The sequence below is a fragment of the Saimiri boliviensis genome, chromosome 2 (genome assembly GCF_048565385.1).
Source record: "Saimiri boliviensis isolate mSaiBol1 chromosome 2, mSaiBol1.pri, whole genome shotgun sequence".
Lineage (NCBI taxonomy): Eukaryota > Metazoa > Chordata > Mammalia > Primates > Cebidae > Saimiri > Saimiri boliviensis.
In genome coordinates, this window is record NC_133450.1 from 13,865,532 (window position 1) to 13,886,817 (window position 21,286).

The 21,286-nt window shown below is 46.0% G+C and overlaps 1 protein-coding gene across 10 annotated transcripts in view; it reads right to left on the bottom strand.

The window, feature by feature from the left end:
* Positions 1 to 2,847: 2,847 nt before the first annotated feature.
* Positions 2,848 to 21,286, bottom strand: part of ANKDD1A (ankyrin repeat and death domain containing 1A) — a 46,120-nt gene continuing 27,681 nt past the window's right edge. For 4 of the 10 annotated variants that reach the window (XM_074392815.1, XM_074392817.1, XM_074392808.1 and 1 more), the window contains 6 exons: positions 21,175 to 21,273; positions 17,289 to 17,387; positions 15,975 to 16,073; positions 14,353 to 14,451; positions 13,236 to 13,331; positions 7,218 to 9,794 (listed from right to left, as the gene is read on the bottom strand). In XM_074392815.1, the coding sequence (XP_074248916.1) occupies positions 9,387 to 9,794; positions 13,236 to 13,331; positions 14,353 to 14,451; positions 15,975 to 16,073; positions 17,289 to 17,387; positions 21,175 to 21,273 (900 nt within the window). In that variant the 3' untranslated portion in view covers positions 7,218 to 9,386. Of the gene's footprint in view, positions 6,225 to 7,217; positions 9,795 to 13,235; positions 13,332 to 14,352; positions 14,452 to 15,974; positions 16,074 to 17,288; positions 17,388 to 21,174; positions 21,274 to 21,286 lie in introns of those variants that run through there. The other 6 variants (XM_074392811.1, XM_074392810.1, XM_074392814.1 and 3 more) reach the window with 6 other exon arrangements.

A 21,286-nucleotide genomic window follows, 5' to 3' on the forward strand; every position in this document is an offset into this window, starting at 1 on the left:
AGTTTCGCTCTTGTTACCCAGGCTGGAGTACAATGGCGCGATCTTGGCTCACCACAACCTCCGCCTCCTGGGTTCAGGCAATTCTCCTGCCTCAGCCCCCTGAGTAGCTGGGATTACAGGCACGCGCCACCATGCCCAGCTAATTTTTAGTATTTTTAGTAGAGACGGGGTTTCACCTTGTTGACCAGGATGGTCTCGATCTCTTGACCTCGTGATCCACCCGCCTCGGCCTCCCAAAGTGCTGGGATTACAGGCTTGAGCCACTGCGCCCGGCCCATCTGTAAATATTTCTATGTGTACCTTTAAAATAACAGCCTTAATACCATTACCACACTTAAAAATTTACCAATGATTCCTTCATATCGTCTAATAATCCAGTCAATATTCTCACTATTATCCCATAAGTGTTTTTTTTTTTTTTATAGGTGACTTGTTCTAATCAGGTTTCATATAAAGCCCACACTTTGTATTTCATTGAAGTGTCTCAGACCTCTTAAATAGGAAGCTCCTCCTCCCTCTATTTTTTTCTTGCCATATATTCAGTGAAGAAGCAGGTTCATTTGCCCTGTAGTTGTCCGACAGTCCAGATTTGGCCAACTGCAGCCTCATGGTGTTTTTCCACTTGTTTCTCTGTCCCTGGTATTTCCTATAAACTGGTAGTTACATCAAGAGGCTTGATCAGGTCAAGCTCGATCTTTTTAGCAGGAGCACTGCATAAGTGGGGCTGTGTGCTTCTCTTGCGTCATCTCAGGAGGCACATCATGTCTGGTTGTTTCTAAGTTGTTATGATTGCTGAGTGTGTTCAGGCGTCATCAGCCTGATCCAGTCCTGAGAAAGTCCCTGCTGGCTTAGCTGCCACTGCTGACCATAACACAGATGCATCATTCCATTAGGGGCTGTAGGACAGTAAGAATACTAATTTTTATCATTCTGCATTTATTAACTGGAAATTACCAATTTAAAAAAAAAAAAAAAAAAACTTGCCCTCATCAACTGCTTGGTTTCTCTGAGATACAATTTAGACAGAAAAATAAGCGTCAGTGCTTCTTTCCCTTTATGTGCCAGGTTTCAGAATATTGAGTTGGCCCTACCTTCTTAGACATAACTTCATCCTCACTACAGCCCTGATTATCCTGACTTTCCAGGTGAGGACTTGGAGACTGGGAGAGGTCAGGAGACTTACTTGAGGTCAGGCAATAAAGGGTGGAGCTGGGATGCCCACTTGAATCTGCCCATCCCTAAAGCCAGTGATCTTTTCACAAAGGAGCCATAGCGTCTTCTCTATCTGTGGCTTGACAAGTGAATTATGGAAACACTTGGTAAACCAGAAAGCGAAGCATTGACATTTTAACTAGTAGCATCTGACGCTTCCTTGAGGCTGCTATGGTTTCACTGTGTGTCTTCACTTCACAACCAAACAGGAAGATGCTGTGCATCTTCACAGCCCCTGCCTCCTGGTGCAGGAATGAACCATGGGCCTGCCCTCCACTTTCTTGTCAAATTTTCCTGGTAGGAGCCTACACCCTCTAACAGCTTTACTCTCCAGCTCGGCACCCTCTAACAGCTTTAACTACTCCCCAGCTCTGCACCCTGATGACTGCAACTTGTCATTGCCAGCCCTGATCAATTTTGAGTACTGGCCTTTAATGTATACTTAGGCCTATTAGACCAGCCTTCAACAGGCATCCCAGACTACCACAAAAAAGCTATGCCCATAGCCCCACTGCCCAAACTGCCCTTCCTCTTCTAGCCCCACTGTCTTAGGTCCTGGCATCACTGTTCCTTGGAATTCCCAGCTAGAAACACAGCCATCTTGACTCTCCACCCCCACTCACTCCTCCACCCCCATGTCGAAGGCTGAAGTGGATGTGGAGATGAAACTTTGGGTGCAAGATGTTTATTAAGGATCAACATCTGTGGTCGGGTGTGGTGGCTCACACCTGTAATCCCAGCACTTTGGGAGGCCAAGGTGGGTGGATCACCTGAAATTGGGAGGTCAAGACCAGCCTGGCCAACATGGAGAAACCTGGTCTCTACTAAAAATACAAAAAAAAATTAGACAGGAGTGGTGGCACATGCCTGTGATCCCAGCTACTCAGGAGGCTGAAGCAGGAGAATGAAAAAGTAGGGAATAACTATAAGTAAATATACTTTGGAAAAGTGATTTAAATAGACATTTTAAAAATAAGGAGAGTCACAATTAGCAAAGTAAAGTAGACTCTGAAAGGAGAGGCAGATGTGTATTTCCAAAGAGGGAGTCTATTCTGTTCAGTTTCTACTTTACGAGACATCTAATTTTTAGTGATGGGGTTGGCAACAATTTCCAGTGCATCTGCACCCCTCAGCTCAAGGCTCCCCCTCCTTCCACACATCCTGTGCTCCAGCCACGCCACTCCCAAAGAGGGTCCCTCTCCACACCTCCGGGCCATTGCTCAGGCTGTGCTCTTGGCTTGGACCACCCTTTCCCCACTTCTGTCTCCTCTGTGAGCTTCCTCCCCATCCTTTCTTCCTTCCCCAGAAAGAAGAAATCCCATCCTTTCTTCCTTCTCCAGGAAGAAGTTGTTTGCACGCATCCATTACGACACGGACTGCACTAAATGACAGTTATTGGTGTGCAAGCCCCTCTCCCCTACTAGACCCTAAGCTTGGGGAAGGGGAAGGAACTGTGGACTCTTATCTCTGTACCCACTCCTGGCAGACCACCTGACACAAAATTACCGCCGGTGAAGTATTCACCGGTGAGTTGAGCCATTGTACTTACATAGCACCAATCCATGGCAGCTTGTCTGACTTGGAATTTCACCCTGTATTTTCCAAAGAAAAGAAGTGACTACTGGATTTGCAAGATCTAGTTCAACGTTTCCATTTTATTTTATTTAAGAACTTTTTTGTCTCAGAAAAAGATTACAAAATTCATTTTATAAAATTCATCCAGAGAAATTATTTCAGTCCCGTGTGGTACAAAATACCTTTCCCAAATGGAATAGATGAGTTTATTTAAAAGCCTCTTTTTTCTTTTATTTTTATAACTTTACTTATAGCTTTTTAACAGACTTTCTATTTTAGAACAGTTTTAGGTTTAGAGAAAAATTGAGCAGATAGCACAGAGAGCTCCCATGTACTCTTCACCACACAGTTTCCCCAATTATTAACATTGGCGTGAATGTGGTACATTTGATACAACTGATGAACCAATATTGACACATTCCTATTAACTGAAGTCTGTAGCTCACATTAGGGCTCATGCTTTGTGCTGTACATGCTATGGTGTTTTTGTTTGTTTTTTGTTTTTTGAGACAGAGTCTTGCTCTGTCACCCGTGCTGGATTGCAGTGATGCAATCTCATCTCACTGCAACCCCCACCTCCCAGCTTCAAGCGATTCCCTTGCTTCAGCCTCGCCAAGTAGCTAGGACTACTTGGGGATGTGCACCACCATGCCCAGATAATTTTTTGTATCTTTAGTACAGATGGGGTTTCACCATATTGGCCAGGCTGGTCTCAAACTCCTGATCTTGTGATTCGCCCACCTCAGCCTACCAAAGTACTGGGATTATAGGCATGAGCTACTGCACCTGGCCACATGCTGTAGGTTTTGACCAGTGTCTTGTATCCACCATCACAGTGTCACACTGAACAGTTTCACAGCCCTAACAGCTCCTGCGCTCCACCTCCTCATCCCTCCCTCCCTCCCTCTCCCTGTCCCTGCAGCCTCTGGCAATCACTGATCTTTTCACTGTCTTTGTAATTTTGCCTGTTCCAGAATGTCACATCCTTCCAGTTTTCAGTAACACTCTTACACATTTCAAAAGTTAAAACAGTATGAAAAGGTACCACTGAGAACTCTTTCCCACCCCGTCCCAGTCCTGTTCCCCATTATCCTACTACCCCAGGGAAACCACTTGTATTAGCCTTTGTCTAGCTTTTATTTATGCAAATGTATTTTCTCATTTCCTTTCTTTCTTACACAATTAACAGCATATTAGTAGTAGTATACTATATGCACTGATCTTTTTTTTTTTTTTTTTGAAATGGAGTCTCACTCTGTCACTCAGGCTGGAGTGCAGTGGTGCCATCTCGGCTCACTGCAACCTCCGCCTCCCAGGTTGGAGCAATTCTCCTGCCTCAGTCTCCCAAGTAGCTGGGACTACAGGCGCCTGCCACCATGCCCAGCTAATTTTTGTATATATATATTTTTAAGACAGAGTTTCACTCTTGTTGCCCAGGCTGGAGTGCAATGGCATGATCTCAGCTTACCGCAACCTCTGCCTCCCGAATTCAAGCTATTTTCCTAGCTCAGTCTCCCAAGTAGCTGGGTTTACAAGCATGTGCCACCTCACCTGGCTAATGTGTTTTTAGTAGAAATGGGGTTTCTCCATGTTGGTCAGGCTAGTCTCGAACTCCCCACCTCAGGTGATCCACCTGCTTTGGCCTTCCAAAATGCTGGGATTACAGGCGTGAGCCACCATGCCTGGCCAATTTTTTGTATTTTTAGTAGAGGGGGTTTCACCATGTTAGACAGGATGGTCTCGATCTCCTTACCTCGTGATCTGCCCACCTCAGCCTCCCAAAGTGCTGGGATTACAGGCGTGAGCCACTACACCCAGCCCCTGTATCTTCCTTTTTCTTTTTAATGGTAATTATTATTTTAATAAAATTCTTCACTGAGAGCAGGGAGGTCACTTTACTTTTCCAGAAGTCACATAATACATGGTAGTATCAAAGAAATATCTGCTGAGAGAAATACTATTTTGGGAAATAGTTAATAATTTTATAATATGCAGTAGGAGCAGACACATGAACAACTACAACGTGGGATACAAGTTTGGTCAAATAATCAGGAGAAAAAAGAATAAAAATTGCACTGGCAAATGGTTGTCCAGATTTTCCAAGTCCGATTTTATAGTGCTGTGAAGAAAAGTATGAATATGAGACTCTCAGTAAACATTTGTGCATCCGTGAACATTGAATTATTTAGGTTTAAAGATAAAATTTTGGAAAACTAAAAATAATTTTTGTAATTTCAAAGTAAAATAATCTTTACCTTGAGAAAACACGTTGTAACTGTGATAAACCATAGCACTTATTCATATGTATAAGGTAAAAACACAGACATTATTCTCGTTACTTAAGGTGGGAGGAGGAATAATTGTGAAAATTATGTTTCAATTTTCCAGTCTGGCCAACATGGCAAAACCTTGTCTCTAATACAAATACAAAAATTAGCCAGGTGTGATGGCATGTGCCTGTAATCCCAGGTACTCAGGAGACTGAGGCACAAGAATCTCTTGAACCCGGGAGGCGGAGGTTGAAGTGAGCTAAGATCTCGCCATTGTACTCCAGCCTGGGTGAGAGAGCAAGACTTGGTCTCAAAAAACAAAACAAAACAATTTTCATCCTTAAAGTGTAGCTCAGAAAGATTTAGAGTAAGAGCATATATTTTGCTCACAGCATATATGTTAGGAAACAAAAGATGCTAATTAAATATAAATTAGCGGTAAAGTTGTCTATTTTTTTCCCCTATCATGTCTCATAAGGTAATAGATCACAAATATATTTTAGAATTTTTCTTAAGTTTTAAGAATCCAAAAGATGGCCAAGTGCAATGGCTCACACCTGTAATCCCAGCACTTTGGGAGGCTGAGGCGGGTGGATCACCTGAGGTCAGGAGTTCAAGACCAGCCTGGCCAACATGGTGAAACCCTCTCTCTACTGAAAATACAAAATTAGCCAGGCATGGTAGTGCATGCCTTTAATCCCAGCTACTCGGGAGGCTGAGGCAGGAGGATCGCCTAAGCCCAGGAGGCAGAAGTTGCAGTGAACCGAGATTGCACCACTGCACTCCACCCTGGCGATAGAGTGAGTCTCCTTCTCAAAAAAAAAAAAAAAAAAAAGAAGAAGTGAGCCAAGAGCTCAAAAGGACCATACCTGTGTGATGGGATTACCCACAAAACCTCAAACAGCCCCTGGACCCATCCTCATGAAAAATATTACTATACAAAACATTTGCCTGCTGGGCTCTGCATGACTGTACATTTCAGTAGAATCAGTTGGAGGTCTGTTAACAGTGATTTTTTTTTCAAAAGCTCTTAAATGGTGGTCATCTTCTGTTCACATGGCTCCACACTCTGAGGTCCCACATCCCTGAAGGTCCGGCCCCTCGGTTACATGGCTGTGCACCTCTTGGGGGCACTCGGGGCCGCATTTACTTTCTTCCTGATGTTTTCTGTTAAAAACAAGAATCTTATTGCCTCTGTCACCTAAGCCCTGCCTCACAGGGCTGGTTTTATGTTTTAATTGCCTGCCAGAGTTTGTGTTAAAAGAAGATGCAACAACTATATTTAAGAACATTTTGGGAAAAGAAAGGTAGCGTCCCTAATCCCTCTACCCTGAAATGCCTCTTAGCTTTTCCACCTTGCCTATAGCAGTTATGGGGTGGTGGTGGGGGATGGGGGGTTCCTTTTTTTCCCTCAATAATATGCTAGAAATATTTTCCTCAGTAATATGCTAGAAATATGTCAGAAATGGTTTTCTTTGTTGCCTCATAACTAATGGAGACTTCACAACTATCAGTGACTGCCTAGTAGCCCTTCTGTGGTTGCCCCATTATGTACCATGTCAATGGATATCACAGCGTTTAAGGCTTTTTCATCATGAACTGATTTTGTTTTTAGCAAGGGCTTAGTACTAGAACCTTCTATCCTGCTTGTCTGATGGTTCCACAGAACACTCTGAACCCCAAATCAGGCTTTTGGGATTGGCATACTCAAATAAGCTGTGATGACCTCAGGAGGTTTATTTGACCAGATTTGACTGGTTCAACTCATATTAAGTCAGTTTTGGTTCCTATGTCTTAATGTTTGTGAAAAAGAAGTCTGAAGATGGTTCCAGGCTTATTCCAAAATGGAAAAAAAAAAAAATATCGAGGTATAGAAGGCTAGTAAGGAAGAGATTATGGATAGCCATCACTGGTTCGGGGGCTGTGACGGTCATAGGGCTCAGTTTGGGCCAACACCCTCGTTGCACAAATGGGGAAACCAGAGCCAGGAGGCACTGTCACTTGCCCAAGGGAAAAGAGGGCAGGGCTCGGGAGAGGAATCTGGAAGGCCTAGAGCCAGCATCACAGCATGCTTGTCTGAGCAGCCCTTGGAGGGCCCTGCTGCATTACAGTGGGGGCCAGCCAGCTCCTGAGAAGAAGCCCAGCAGAGTACGCTCTTACCAGCCAGGCTCCTCCTGCCAATGGCCACAAGGCCCTCAAACAGCGCTTTGCTGGGGTTCTCACCAGCCGTGGCCACGCCATGCAGCCAAATGAGCAGCATTCGGTGGCCATGCTCCTGATAGCTCCTGGTGCCTGAGGACAATGAGGAAGGAGAGAGAGAGAGGGAGAAGGAGCCCATGGAGCCCCTTGACCAGAGCGCCCATCTATGCCACCCTGTACCACCTCCTGAGCATGCCCAGGTGGGACAGAGGCCAAAAGCCTCCAAGGCCCTTCTCCATGCTCCAGCCAAGCTCAGTCTGGAGATGGGTAAGGCGAGTGGAGGAGCAGCTTCTCAGATAGGGTGGGAAGGGTTTGTGTCTTGGTCCCTAGAACCTCCCCAGCCCCAGGCCTTCTCCTGAACACCCACTATACACTCTGTGGATGTTACTCTGAATGAAGAAAGAACTGACATTCATTGCTGTGGCAGCACAAATTGTACACTTCACCCCTCTGGCTGCTCAAAATAATCTGTGCCCTGCATGCTAGTGGCCTAATTTACAGATGAGAATACAGCTTAGTCAGAGACAGAGCTGGCTGCACTGATGGTTCTCAAACTCAGCTGCTCCTTGGAAACACCCAGGGCCCATGTCATTCCCAGAGAGATTCTGATTTACCTGGGTCTGGGTGCAGCCTAGGCATTTAACGGTTTTAAAGCTTCCCAGATGGTTCCAAAATACAACCATGTTTAGAAAGTCCACTGCCCACACTATTCAGTGCTGGCGTGGGGTTAACGTGTTATTAAATCCTGTGATTCAGCTGGCTCTCCTGTGTTAGGGGAACAGACAGATGCTGGACCACACCCATCAGGTTCAGATCACTCTGTTCGCCCCTCTGACCTTCCTTGTCCCTCTTAGGGCCCTCAGCAGGCATGTCCTCACAGTGCTGCCCCTGGTGTGGTGGAACTTCTGCTTGACCCAGCCATCTCAACACCATTTATTGAATATCTCTGCCCCCACCACTGTGTACAAGTGCTTTTTTTATCATGTATGAAAGTTCTTATCCATAGCAGTGTTTACTTTTGGACTCTGCTCTATTCTACTGATCAATTTGCATATTTTTGTGTCAGATATCTCTTTATCTTTTTTCTTTGGGAGGCAGAGTCTCACTCTATCCCCCAGGCTGAAGTGCAGTGGCATGATCTTGGCTCACTGCAACCTCTGCCTCCCGGCTTCAAGCCATTCTCATGCCTCAGCCTTCAGAGTAGCTGGGACTACAGGTGTATGCTGCCACACCCAGCTAATTTTTGGTATTTTTAGTAGAGACAGGGCTTTGCCATGTTGGCCAAGCTGGTCTCAAACTCCTGACCTCAGGTGATCCGCCCACCTCGGCCTCCCAAAGTGCTGGGGTTATAGTTGTGAGCCACAGCTCCTGACCCAGTTATCTCTATGTTAATTTTATTTGGGCTTTATAAAAGGCTGAGTCTGCCTGAGTTAGATCCACTTTATTTCCCCCCCCCCGGAATATTCACTTATATATCCCTGTTTATTGTTTCAGACAAATTATAGAATACTTCAGTCAAGTTTCAAAAACCCAAAGTTTTAATCTAATTAGGGAAAAACCTGATATCTAGATGATAATTTTTCTTGCCATAAATGCGGAATGTCATTCTGTTTACACAAATCATCTTTTATGGTTGAAGCATTATTGTTTTATTCATATGTGTCATCTATATTTGTTCCTTTTCAGGTTTTCCAGATGAAACATACACACCATTATAAATGGAATCTTTTTTAAAAAATTCTCTATCTATATATTTGCCCATTTAGCAATGGTATATAGAAGTTCTGTGGTGTTACTATATTTTCCATATTTAGCCATTTCCTTGAATTCTTTGATCCTTTTTTTTTTTTTTTTTTAGTTGATTCCTCTGGACATCCTATGTATATAAGAATACCATGTGAAATTAATAAGTCTCTCTCTTCCTTTCCAATATTAACATTCCTTATTTCTGTTTCTTTTTCAAACTTTAGTACCAGGGCCAAAATTTCCACATAGATGTTGAATAATAGTGACAACAGCAGGCCCTCTGTTTTGTTTTGTTTGTTTTTTTTTAACCGAGAATGACTTTAGTTTAGGTGTAAACAGTGGGTATCAGTTTGGGCTGATTGGTGAAGAATGTGAAATTCACAATCAGTGGGGAGGGAGAGGCCGAGTGTGCAGACTGTGCAGAGGCCTGGAGGAGGGACAGAGCACCAGGTGTATTGGACAGTGTGAGAACAGGCTGTGGGTTGCAAAGCCTCTTTCCCCAGAAGCACAGAAAACTGACCACACTTCAGGTGCCCCCCACCCCTCTGCCCACTGGTTGCTTGCAGCAAGGAGAGGCAAGGTGGTACCTGTCCACTGTTGCTCGATGGCATAGACATGGGCCTCTGTGAACTCCCAGGAATATGCCAGCTTCTTCCACTCATGGGGCTGCAGAAACCTAGAGGCCAGCTGCCACAACACAGAGCGGAGCTGCTGTGTTTCCTGCCGATGGTCCTGCCTGAAGGACAAGCTCTTCCCAGAGGGGTCACTGGGGTCCTTGCATGAAAGGTGGTCCTGTGGGACAGATCCCAAAAGTGCAGAAGCTGTCCCTCATGATCCTGGACAGAGTCAATGCAGAGCCAAGGCCCTAGGACCCTCCTACCACCTCTGCTGGCCTACGAGCTGGAGTCAGCAAGGGCTGGAGACTTACTGTCCTCTCTTCTGGTTTCTCACTCCATGCCCTGCCTTGATCTCTGGAACCCAAGTTGCTGCCACTGTTCTTCCTCCCGGAATTCCTCTGCTCACCTTCCTGACTCTCAACCTCACTGTCGTGGTCAAAAGACACCCACGTGCCACTTCCAGGGAGGCTTTCCAAATTCCTCCAGTCAGGTGCCTCTCTTTCCTGTGTTTTTTTGTTTGTTTCTGAGATGGAGTTTTGCTCTTGTTGCCCGGGCTAGAGTGCAGTGGCCTGATCTCAGCTAACTGCAACCTCTGCCTCCCGGGTTCAAGTGATTCTCCTGCCTTAGCCTCCCTAGTAGCTGGGATTACAGGCACCCAACATCATGACGGGGTCTTTTTTTTTTTTTTTTTTTTGTATTTTTTTGTGTGTGTGTATTTTTTTTTTTTTTTTTTTTTTTTTTGAGACAGAGTCTCACTCTGTCGCCAGGTGCCAGACTGGAGTGCAGGGACACATTCTCGGCTCACTGCAACCTCCGCCTCCCAGGTTCAAGCAATTCTCCTGCCTCAGCCTCCCAAGTAGCTGGGACTACAGGCGCACACCACCATGCCCAGCTAGCTTTTGTATTTTTAGTAGAGACAGGGGTTTCACCATGTTGGCCAAGATGGTCTCGATCTCTTGACCTCGTGATCCGCCCGCCCTGGCCTCCCAAAGTGCTGAGATTACAGGCTTGAGCCACCGCGCTCAGCCTTTTTTTTGCATTTTTAATAGAGATGGGATTTCACCACATTGGCCAGACTTGTTCTTGAACTCCCGACCCCAGGTGATCCACCTGCCTCGGCCTCCCTAAGTGCTAGGATTACAGGCATGAACCACTGTGCCCAGCCTCTTTCCTGTGTTCTTTTTTTTTTTTTTTAATTATTTTTTAAAGATGGGGTTTCACCATGTTGGTCAGGCTGGTCTTGAACTCCCAACCTCAGGTGATCCACACGCCTTGGCCTCCAAAGTGCTTGGATTACAGGTGTGACCCACCCCGCCCAGCTCCTGTGTTCTTATAGCATGGGCATCAGCAGAAAGACTCCAAAGCTTTGGCCAAAACTAGGCAGGGCAAGAATCAGATTTGCTGAATTGCAATAGTTAGTAAAGGGTGGGATTACAAAATCCTTTCTAGCAAAGCAGGCAATGAAATTAGAGGTTATGAAGGAATTCTATCATAGCATAAATGAAGCCCACAAAAGCCTAAGCCCATTTAAAGGGAATAGATGCAGAGTTCTGGTTGTTAAATTCAGGGTGAAGAAAATCACCCTGGTGTCTGCAATTCCAAAGTTTACATCATGGTCAACAGTCTCTGGCAATCAATGTGAGGTGAAGCTTGGTCCGCACCTGGGATATTAAAAACTGGTCCCCTGGAGCAGTGTTTTTAGCCCCGTTTGCACATTGAGATCGTCCAGGAGCTTTAAGAACCACTGATGCCTGGCCCCCAGCTCAGAGATTCTATCTGAATTGCTCTGGGGGCCCAGGAGGGGTTTGTGATTCTGATATGCAGCCACTGCCTTAGTGGTGAGGACCTGTAAAGCCTGAAGTGGCTTAGTAATCAGCAGAGAGATGAGTCGGTTAATAAAACCCTCAGTATTAACATTTTGGGATTTTATTTAGGAATAATCTGTTATATATAAAGGGGTTGTAATGTTTAAGAGAATCTAGCATATCAGTGAGAGAACATCTTATGATTCCTACTTAAATTTATCCACCAATTGATTTTGAAACAGTAATTTTTATTTAAAAGGGATTTTAAAAAGTTTACTAAGTTTGTAAACCACACTGAAATGTTTAGGATATTTGAGATTATTTATAAGTTTAAGTTAATGGTCATATTAGAATAATTTAAGAATTTAAGAAGCATTTGAAGTGCTTAAAAAGAAAATCTATTATATTAAATTTATTCATTTCATTTAAATGTTTTAGGTAGTTTAACTAAGTTTAAACACGGGACCCAACATTAATCAAAAGACTTCCTTGAAACTGCCTGGAAAATTTTACTAGTTGTATAAAAAGAATAATAAGATTTATAAAATGGATTTTAAAAAGTTTAAGAAAAACTAGGTTTTAAAATTTGTAATTTACTACATTCAATACAGATGCCCCTTTACTTATGATGGGATTATGTCTCGATACAAATATAAGTTGGCTGGGTGCAGTGGCTCATACCTGTAACTCCAGCTCTTTGGAAGGCTGAGGCGGGTAGATCACAAAGTCAGGAGATCAAGACCATCCTGGCTAACACAGTGAAACCCTGTCTCTACTAAAAATACAAAAAATTAGCCAGGCATGGTGGCACAGGCCTGTGGTCCCAGTTACTCAAGAGGCTGAGGCAGGAGAATCGATTGAACCCAGAAAGCAGAGGTTGTAATGAGCCAAGATTTTGCCACTGCACTCCAGCCTGGGTGACAGAGAGAGACTCTGTTTCCAAAAAAAAAAAAAAAAAAAAAAACAACAACATTAGTTTAAAATGCATTGAATCTCCCTAACCTACAGGCCATCATAGCTTAGCTTAACCTACAGGAGCTCGGTACACTTACATTAGCTCATAGTGGAGCAAATAATCTAACACAAAGCTGATTTTATAATAAAGTGCTGAATGTCCCATATAATTTATTGAATACTGAAGTGAAAAGCAGTATGGCTGCATGGGTACTTAAAGTATGGTTTCTACTTAATGTGAATCGCTTTTGTGCCATCATGAAGTACATAAGCCAAACCATTGTGATTGGGGACCATCTGTATTAACTTTGAAAAGTGAAGTAAAGTAAATGCAAACTTATTTTCTGTGTATAAAAACAACCCAAGGACACCAAAAAAACTCCCTGCCCCCATTTGCTAACTGGATTAGCAAACATTCTGCCAATTTTCTGTCCCAAGTCCACAGCAGACATTGCCAATCAATCCCAGCACACTTACTTCTGGCTCAGAAAGCTGCCCAAGCATAGCATCCCAAGCAGCAGTTCCAATCACCTGGAGATGGCATGACATGGAATCTGCCATCTCTTTTTCACACATGTCTGTATATATTCACACATGCATGCATTCATCAGCCAGAAGCTACAGCAGTGTCTGGCAGTATCTCCACTCTGGCATGGACCTCAGTCTGCCTTGTTTCAGTGTGTTTGGACACTTGCCCATCACCAGATCCTCACAAACAACTGTGACAGCATACAAGGTGATGATTTTCACCCACTTGGAGACTGAGAGACTCAGAATTGGTCAGGGCTGGGGTTCAAAGCCAGCTCCATCTGGAGCCATAATCACTCCCTTTAAGATAAAGCGTAGGGCCTCCATACCTTCTCCCATCTGTAGAAACGATCAGCTTTTATGATCATGTCCACCAGGCTGATATGGTTGCTGCGGGCGGCCACTGCCAGGGCAGTTTTTCCCTGCTGCAATTAAGAGGCAAGAAGAGAAGCCAGAGATTCTACAGGAGGGGGTGCATGAGGGCCTCTAACACTGAGGACAAACCCTCCTGCCTACAGGAAGTGGTTTCCAGCAGTCTACGCTGAGAGCAGAAAGGTTTTCTGGTTTTCTGGGCATGATGGGGAAATGGAAAAGTTACAAATAGAATAAAGCAATAGCAATACATAATTCCAATGACCATCTCTTGTGTTTCTTTAGAAATTAGGAAGCTTTAGAGCTTATGAAACTCAGCCCTCATTACTTTGTCAACATCCTCTGTGAAATAGGGGTTCCCACCCACTTTTCAGATAAAAAAACCAGAACCCAGAGATGGGAGCATGGGCTGATCATGTCACCTTTGCCCACCTCCAATCAGGCCTCCTTTTCTCCAGGCCTCCACAGACCTGCAGTGAGATGGGAAGCTCCTCTTTACATCTGGCCAGCTGCCCAGGGCCTAGCTCAAAGCGGGGAGTACCCTCCTAGGTGCAGCTTCAGGGTCTGATCCTGGCCCCCAGCTCTACCCACACCATTGCAGGCTGGCCTCACTGAGTCACATGTGCAAGTGCCCCTCCCCTCATACACCTGTGACCTCCCAGCCTCATACCAAGTCTTTGGCTCTTCTGAGACCATCAGCACCTGCAGAAGTAGCTGTCCAAGATGTACAATGAGCTGGAAGGCTTCCCCAAACCCTGTCTCATATGTGGGGGTTGTTAGGCAGTGCTGTGGTATTCTTCTACTTCCCCACCCCACCAGGTGACTCAGGAGCTTGCAGTCTGATGGGGGCCATAAAGAAGAAAGCAATTATTTCACAGGCCTATACCAGAGACGGGGTGGGGGGACCTCAGTAGAGAGAGGGGAAGGTGGTAGAGGAGGAGGCTGCATTTGAGCTGGTATAGAAAGGATGGCAGTCCTTGAAAACCCTGAGAGGGAGGAGGCATTTGTAGCAGGGTCTTTGGCAAAGGGGGAGCCATGAAAGCCTGAAGCGAGGTGGGTTGTAAGCAGAGGTACCTTATCTCTCAGGTTTAAGTCAACCCCAGCAACGAGGAGCATCTCTGCTATGTCCTGCCACGCGTGCTCTGCAGCCAGGTGAAGGGGCGTCTGCTGCCTCTAGGGGAGAAGCCAAGGGAACAGGTGAGTGAAAAGCATGTAGGGGTGGCCTGCCATCCTAAGTCAAACCCCACAATGATGCTAGTATATTTCTTCTAGTCTTTTCTTTAATGCAAAATGTTTTTAGCTTGTTGGTTTTACATACATGAGATCATCCTATATGTATGTACATTTTTTTTTTTTTTTTGAGACAGAGTTTCACTCTTGTTACCCAGGCTGGAGTGCAATGGCGCGGTCTCGGCTCACCGCAACCTCCGCCTCCTGGGTTCAGGTGATTCTCCTGCCTCAGCCTCCTGAATAGCTGGGATTATAGGCACGCGTCATCGTGCCCAGCTAATTTTTTGTATTTTTAGTAGAGACGGGGTTTCACCATGTTGACCAGGATTGTCTCAATCTCTTGACTTCGTGATCCACCCGCCTCGGCCTCCCAAAGTGCTGGGATTACAGGCGGGAGCCACCGCGCCCGGCCCTAAGTATGTACATTTTGCATCTTATTTTTTTACCCCAACATACACTTTTTATGCACTATAAACTCTGATAAACACCATTTTGATAACTCCGTAAGAGTCTATTTATACCATAATTTACCTGCTTCCCTATTTCCCTATGATTACATATTTAGGCCATTTTCTTTTTTTTTTTTGAGACGGAGTTTTGCTGTTGTTGCCCGGGCTGGAGTGCAGTGGTGTGATCTCGGCTCACTACAACCTCCATCTCCCAGGTTCAAGTGATTCTCTGCTTCAGCCTCCTGAGTAGCTGGGATTACAAGCGCCCACCACCATACCCAGCTAATTTTGTATTTTTAGTAGAGACAGGGTTTCACCGTGTTAGCCAGGATGGTCTTGATCTCCTGACCTTGTGATCCACCCGCCTCAGCCTCCCAAAGTGCTGGGATTACAGGCACGAGCCACTATGCCCAGCTAGGCCATTTTCAAATTGAAGACTGATAAACAATACTGCAATGAATATCTCTATGCATGAGCTTTTAATATGTTTCTCAAGGCTCAGGTCCCAGCGGTGCTAATGCATATCATTTAAAGATATATGATATATTCTGCCAAATTGCTTTCAACTCCCAGTGGCTCTGTGTGCCATGCCCTTGCTGGTATTGAGAATTATATGGCTGGTGGGTAGATTGTGGGGATAGGATTTAAAAGGGCTCTTTACTGATCACAGCTTCAGGACTCAGAGGACTCTTGTTACACAAGACTGCCTCAGTCACCCCTGCCCTGGGAATTTTCCCTAAGGAAAAAAAGCAATGAAAGGAAAAGGTTGAATGTAAAAAGATGTTCACTGCAATGTTATAGATCATGGCCAAACTTGGGAACACCCAAAATGTTCAAAAGAGGAGAATGATGAACAAAATGATATTTCCTTCAACAACTATTCAAATTACCTTTTAAGAGCTAAAAAAGCAATTCCTCAACTCTGGGTCATGCTAGGAGACCACAGCCAAGCCCTGCTAAGCCTGGGAGGGTTACCAGAAGCTCCCTGGGGCCTGGATGGTCTCTGTAGCCACTTACATTGTCCATGGCATTCAAGTCACTGTCAGAGTTCATGAAGAGCCGGACCAAGGCAGGGAAGTTGTGCCTGACAGCGAGGTGCATAGGAGAGGCGCCCTGCTGTGGGAGGAGATACACGGATCAATGAGTTCCTCCCAGGACTGACCAGCTGGAGGCTGGTGCTGGGGACAGGAGGAAGGAAGGGTACAGTGCTTCTGGGTTTGGCCCTTTTAGCTTCTTGGATGACATGGGTGGCCTTAGGCAATTATGGTCGCAAAGCTTGAATTCCTGGAGCCCAAAACTGAGCCCCTAGGTGGGTGAGGGTCTGAAGACACAAGGGTGAGACCCCTGCTATGTCAGGAACTCACTATGTGACCTTGGGCAAGTCATTTCCCTTCTCTGCTACTCTTCATCTGTCAAGTGACGTTTGCCATGGTCCCTCCTAGCAACAATACCTTAAGATTCTCAGCCGGCCACCATGGCTCATGCCTGTAATCCCAGCACTTTGGTAGGCCGAGGCAGGCGCATCACCTGAGGTCAGGAGTTCAAGACCAGCCTGGCCAACATGGTGAAACCCTGTCTCTATTAAAAATATAAAAATCAGGCCGGGCGCAGTGGCTCAAGCCTGTAATCCCAGCACTTTGGGAGGCCAAGGCGGGTGGATCACCAGGTCGAGAGATCGAGACCATCCTGGTCAACATGGTGAAACCCCGTCTCTACTAAAAATACAAAAAATTAGCTGGGCATGGTGGCGCGTGCCTGTAATCCCAGCTACTCAGGAGGCTGAGGCAGGAGAATTGCCTGAACCCAGGAGGCGGAGGTTGAGGTGAGCCGAGATCGCGCCATTGCACTCCAGCCTGGGTAACAAGAGTGAAACTCCATCTCAAAAAAAAAAAAAAAAAAAAAAATTTAAAAATCAGCCAGGCATGGTGGCAGGCACCCATAATCCCAGCTACTCAGGAGGCTGAGGCAGGAGAATTGCTTGAACCTGGGAGGTGGAGGTTGCAGTGAGCCAAGATCTCGCCACTGCACTCCAGCCTGGGCAACAGAGCAAGACTCTCTCTCAAAAAAAAAACAAAAAACAACAACCACCCCAATGCATAAATGAGCAGAAAACAAGAACTGATAATCCATTTCAGAGGAATTGAGAGCTTAGTTTCTGATCCTATTCCAGCTACAACAGTATTTGACTTTCCTAAGTGCTGCCAGCTCCCCTACTCCTGGCCCACATCCCAACCCCAAGGGTCTGATGTGCCCATTTCCCCCTGTTTCATCAGTGTGCTCATGGAAGGCTTTGCAATGGAGACCCCCTTCAACTCTTGTACCCACACTTACATGATCAGCTACGTTGGTGCAGCCTCCTGCGTGGATGAGGGCTCGAGACACATCCTCTGAGCCACTGAGGGCTGCATAGTGAAGGCAGCTCAGGTTTTTCTAGAAGGAAACAGGCATCAATGCAATGTCACAAGGACCCCTCCTGCAAAGAGGTTTGTAGGCCGGGCGCGGTGGCTCAAGCCTGTAGTCCCAGCACTTTGGGAGGCCGAGGCCAGTGGATCACGAGGTCAAGAGATCGAGACCATCCTGGTCAACATGGTGAAACCCCGTCTCTACTAAAAATACAAAAAAAATTAGCTGGGCATGGCGGCGCGTGCCTGTAATCCCAGCTACTCAGGAGGCTGAGGCAGGAGAATTGCCTGAACCCAGGAGGTGGAGGTTGCAGTGAGCCGAGATAGCGCCATTGCACTCCAGCCTGGGTAACAAAAGTGAAACTCTGTCTCAAAAAAAAAAAAGAGGTTTGTAAAGCTCTTTGAGATTCATTTTTCCATTTGAGTGTCACAACCCCTCTGGGAGTATCATCCCCAATAAACTGAAGCTGGAAAATCAATTACTTTCCCAGGCCTGGTGACCAGTAAAAGAAAATCACTATGGTCTCAGTCTTTTCCTCACCTCCTATTACAAATGCAGGAATGTAGACTAAAGCCTGCCCAATTCCATGGCTGGTAAAGACATGCAGATGCTCGACTCTAAGGAATTGGTTTCTTTTTTTTTATGAGACAGAGTCTTGCTCTGCCACCCAGACTGGAGTGCAGAGGCACGATCTCAGCTCACTGCAACCTCCACCTCCCAGGTTGAAGCAATTCTTCTGCCTCAGCCTCCTGGGTAGCTGGAATTACAGGTACCCGCCACCACACCCAGCTAATTTTTGTATTTTTAGTAAAGACAGGTTTTCACCATGTTGGCCAGGCTGGTCTTGAACTCCTCACCCTGTGATCCACCCGTCTTGGCCTCCCAATGTGCTGGGATTACAGGTGTGAGCTACTGGGGTGGAGGTGGTTTTCAAAAAGGAAAACAAGTAAGATTTGCCAGTACAGAGCAGACACCACCCAGCATGCACTGCTCAGCACAAGCTGGTCTTGGCAAATCCAACAGGATCCTGGCAGAGCCAGAATGGACACATGATCTCAGTGGGCCTCAAAGTCTCTTTCAGTCAAAGCCCAACCTGGCCCAGTGATCACCTTGCACAAGGTACACACCAGGCAAGTCCCACTAAGGTGATCCACTGTCTCAGTGTGCCCAGGATTGAAGAGTTCGAGATGTGGGACTTTCCATTTTAAAATCAGGACAGTATGGGACAAACCAGGACCAGCTAGCCATCCTGCTAAACTCCCAACTGAGTGAGCACCTGGGGTGTGCAGGACTCAGTCCATCTCACAGTGGGAAATGCAATCATCGTGGGCTTGCTGCCTCCTCCCAGACTCTGCAGCATGACATTCTAAGAGGACTGGGAGTGCTGAAATGGAATGTGGCCTCTGCCAGAAACTGCAAGCGGAGGTTGGAGCATAAGCCCTGGCGTGATGAACAGCTCCAGCCCCCACCCAGTGGCCACCCAGCTGGGTGTAACCGCCTCAGTCTCTCTTTTATTTTTTTCTTGAGACAGGGTCTCACTCTGTCGCCCAGGCTGGAGTGCAGAGGTACAATCATAGCTCACTGCAGCCTCAAACTCCTGGCTCAAGCAATCTTCCAGCTTCAGCCTCCCAAAGTGCTGGGATTACAGACATGAGCCACCTTACCCAACCTACTTTTTTTTTTTTTTTTTTTTTTTACAAAGCCAGTCAAATTAAGCAGTGGGGAAATAATTTTTTTTTTTTTTTTGAGACAGAGTTTCGCTCTTGTTACCCAGGCTGGAGTGCAATGACGCGATCTCGGCTCACCGCAACCTCCGCCTCCTGGGTTCAGGCAATTCTCCTGCCTCAGCCTCCTGAGTAGCTGGGATTATAGGCACGCACCACCATGCCCAGCTAATTTTTTGTATTTTTAATAGAGACGGGGTTTCACCTTGTTGACCAGGATGGTCTTGATCTCTTGACCTCGTGATCCACCCGCCTTGGCCTCCCAAAGTGCTCGGATTACAGGCTTGAGCCACCGCGCCCGGCTGGGAAATAATTTTTTTAGCATAACATTTTAATTCTCTGTTTTTGAACTGTTTTTGCTATTATTTATATTGTTGATTTTTTGGTTTTAATTTTTGAGATGGAGTCTGGCTCTTGTCGCCCAGGCTGGAGTGCAGTGGCACAATATTGGCTCACTACAACCTCCACCTCCTGGGTTCAAGCAAGTCTCCTGCCTCAGCCTCCTGAGTAGCTTGGACTGCAGGCTCTTGCCACCATGCCCAGCTAATTTTTTTTATTTTTATTTTTATTTTTTGGATTTTTAGTAGAGATGGGGTTTCACTGTGTTAGCCAGGACGGTCTTGATCTCCTGATCTCGTGATCTAACCACCTCAGCCTCCCAAAGTGCTGGGATTACAGGTGTGAGCCACCATGCCTGGTCATATTATTTATTATTAATATTTCTGCTATACTATTGACATTTAGAACAAAGAAAGAATTACAGAACCTGAAGCCATTCAACCAGCCAGAAAGGTTATTTGTCACTGATTCAAAAATAAAAAGCAAAGCAAAAACACCAACTCACTACCTAAAGAAAGGCCACAACCCAGCTTTCCAAGTCATAGAGAAGAATTTCTACTGGCAGAATTGATGAAGACAGTGGGGAGAGAGAGAAGAGGTTCTTCCAGGGTCACACAAGCCCCAGCTCTGTCAGGGGAAAGTTTCACCAGTGGGTGGCACTCTGGAGTCAGGGGAACAGGCTTCAATACTCAGCTTTGCCTCTTACTAGCTTGTGAACCTGAAGAAGTGCCCTCTAAGCTCCAGTTTTCTCATCTGCAAAATGGGTGGAATTTTTCTGAGGTAACAGTTATGAAGGGGCTTTGTGAACTATCAAGAGCTCAACAAATAGAAGACAATAACAGGGCCAGGTGCAATGGCTCCCGCCTATAATCCTAGCATTTTGGGAGGCTGAGGTGGGCAGATCACTTGAGGTCAAGAGTTCAAGACCAGCCTGGCCAACATGGTGAAATTCCATCTCTACCAAAAAAATACAAAAATTAGCCGGGTATGGTGGCATACACCTGTAGTTCCAGCTACTCAGGAGACTGAGGCAGGAAAACTGCTTGAACTCGGGAGGCGGAGGTTGCAGTGAGCCAAGATGGCGCCATTGCTATCCAGCCTGGGTGACGGAGACCCATCTCAAAAAAAAAAAAGACACTAACAGGTGTTGAGGTGTTGGGCCGTATTACGTTCTGTGCACTGTGTTAGGTATTTAATCCTCACAACTATGTAAAAAAGTAAATGTCGGCCGGGCACGGTGGTTCAAGCCTCTAATCCCAGCACTTTGGGAGGCCGAGGCGGGTGGATCACGAGGTCAAGAGATCGAGACCATCCTGGTCAACATGGTGAAACCCTGTCTCTACTAAAAATATAAAAAATTAGCTGGGCATGGTGGCACGTGCCTGTAATCCCAGCTACTCAGGAGGCTGAGGCAGGAGAATTGCCTGAACCCAGGAGGCGGAGGTTGCGGTGAGCCGAGATCGTGCCATTGCACTCCAGCCTGGGTAACAAGAGCGAAACTCTGTCTCAAAAAAAAAAAAAAAAAAAGTAAATGTCATCTCACTTTATAGTTGGGAAACAAGGCTCAGAGAGGTTAAGTAACTTGCTCTGGGTCACAGGGCTCAGCAGTGGAGAAGCCAAGATCAGAACCTGGCCTGCTACCTAGAAGCCTCTATTCACTCAGCATTCAGGAATCACTGTGGCCGTTACTTCCGACATGGTTATGGCTCAGCAGCCAAGAGCAGACGGCAGTCTTGGGAGGGCCTTGTTACCTGGGTGAGCGCATTCACACTGCTCCCAGCCCTAAGAAGGAGCTGCACACAGTCAAGGTAGGTCCCCTCAACAGCCGCATGCAGGGCGGTCAGACCTTCCTGCAACACACAA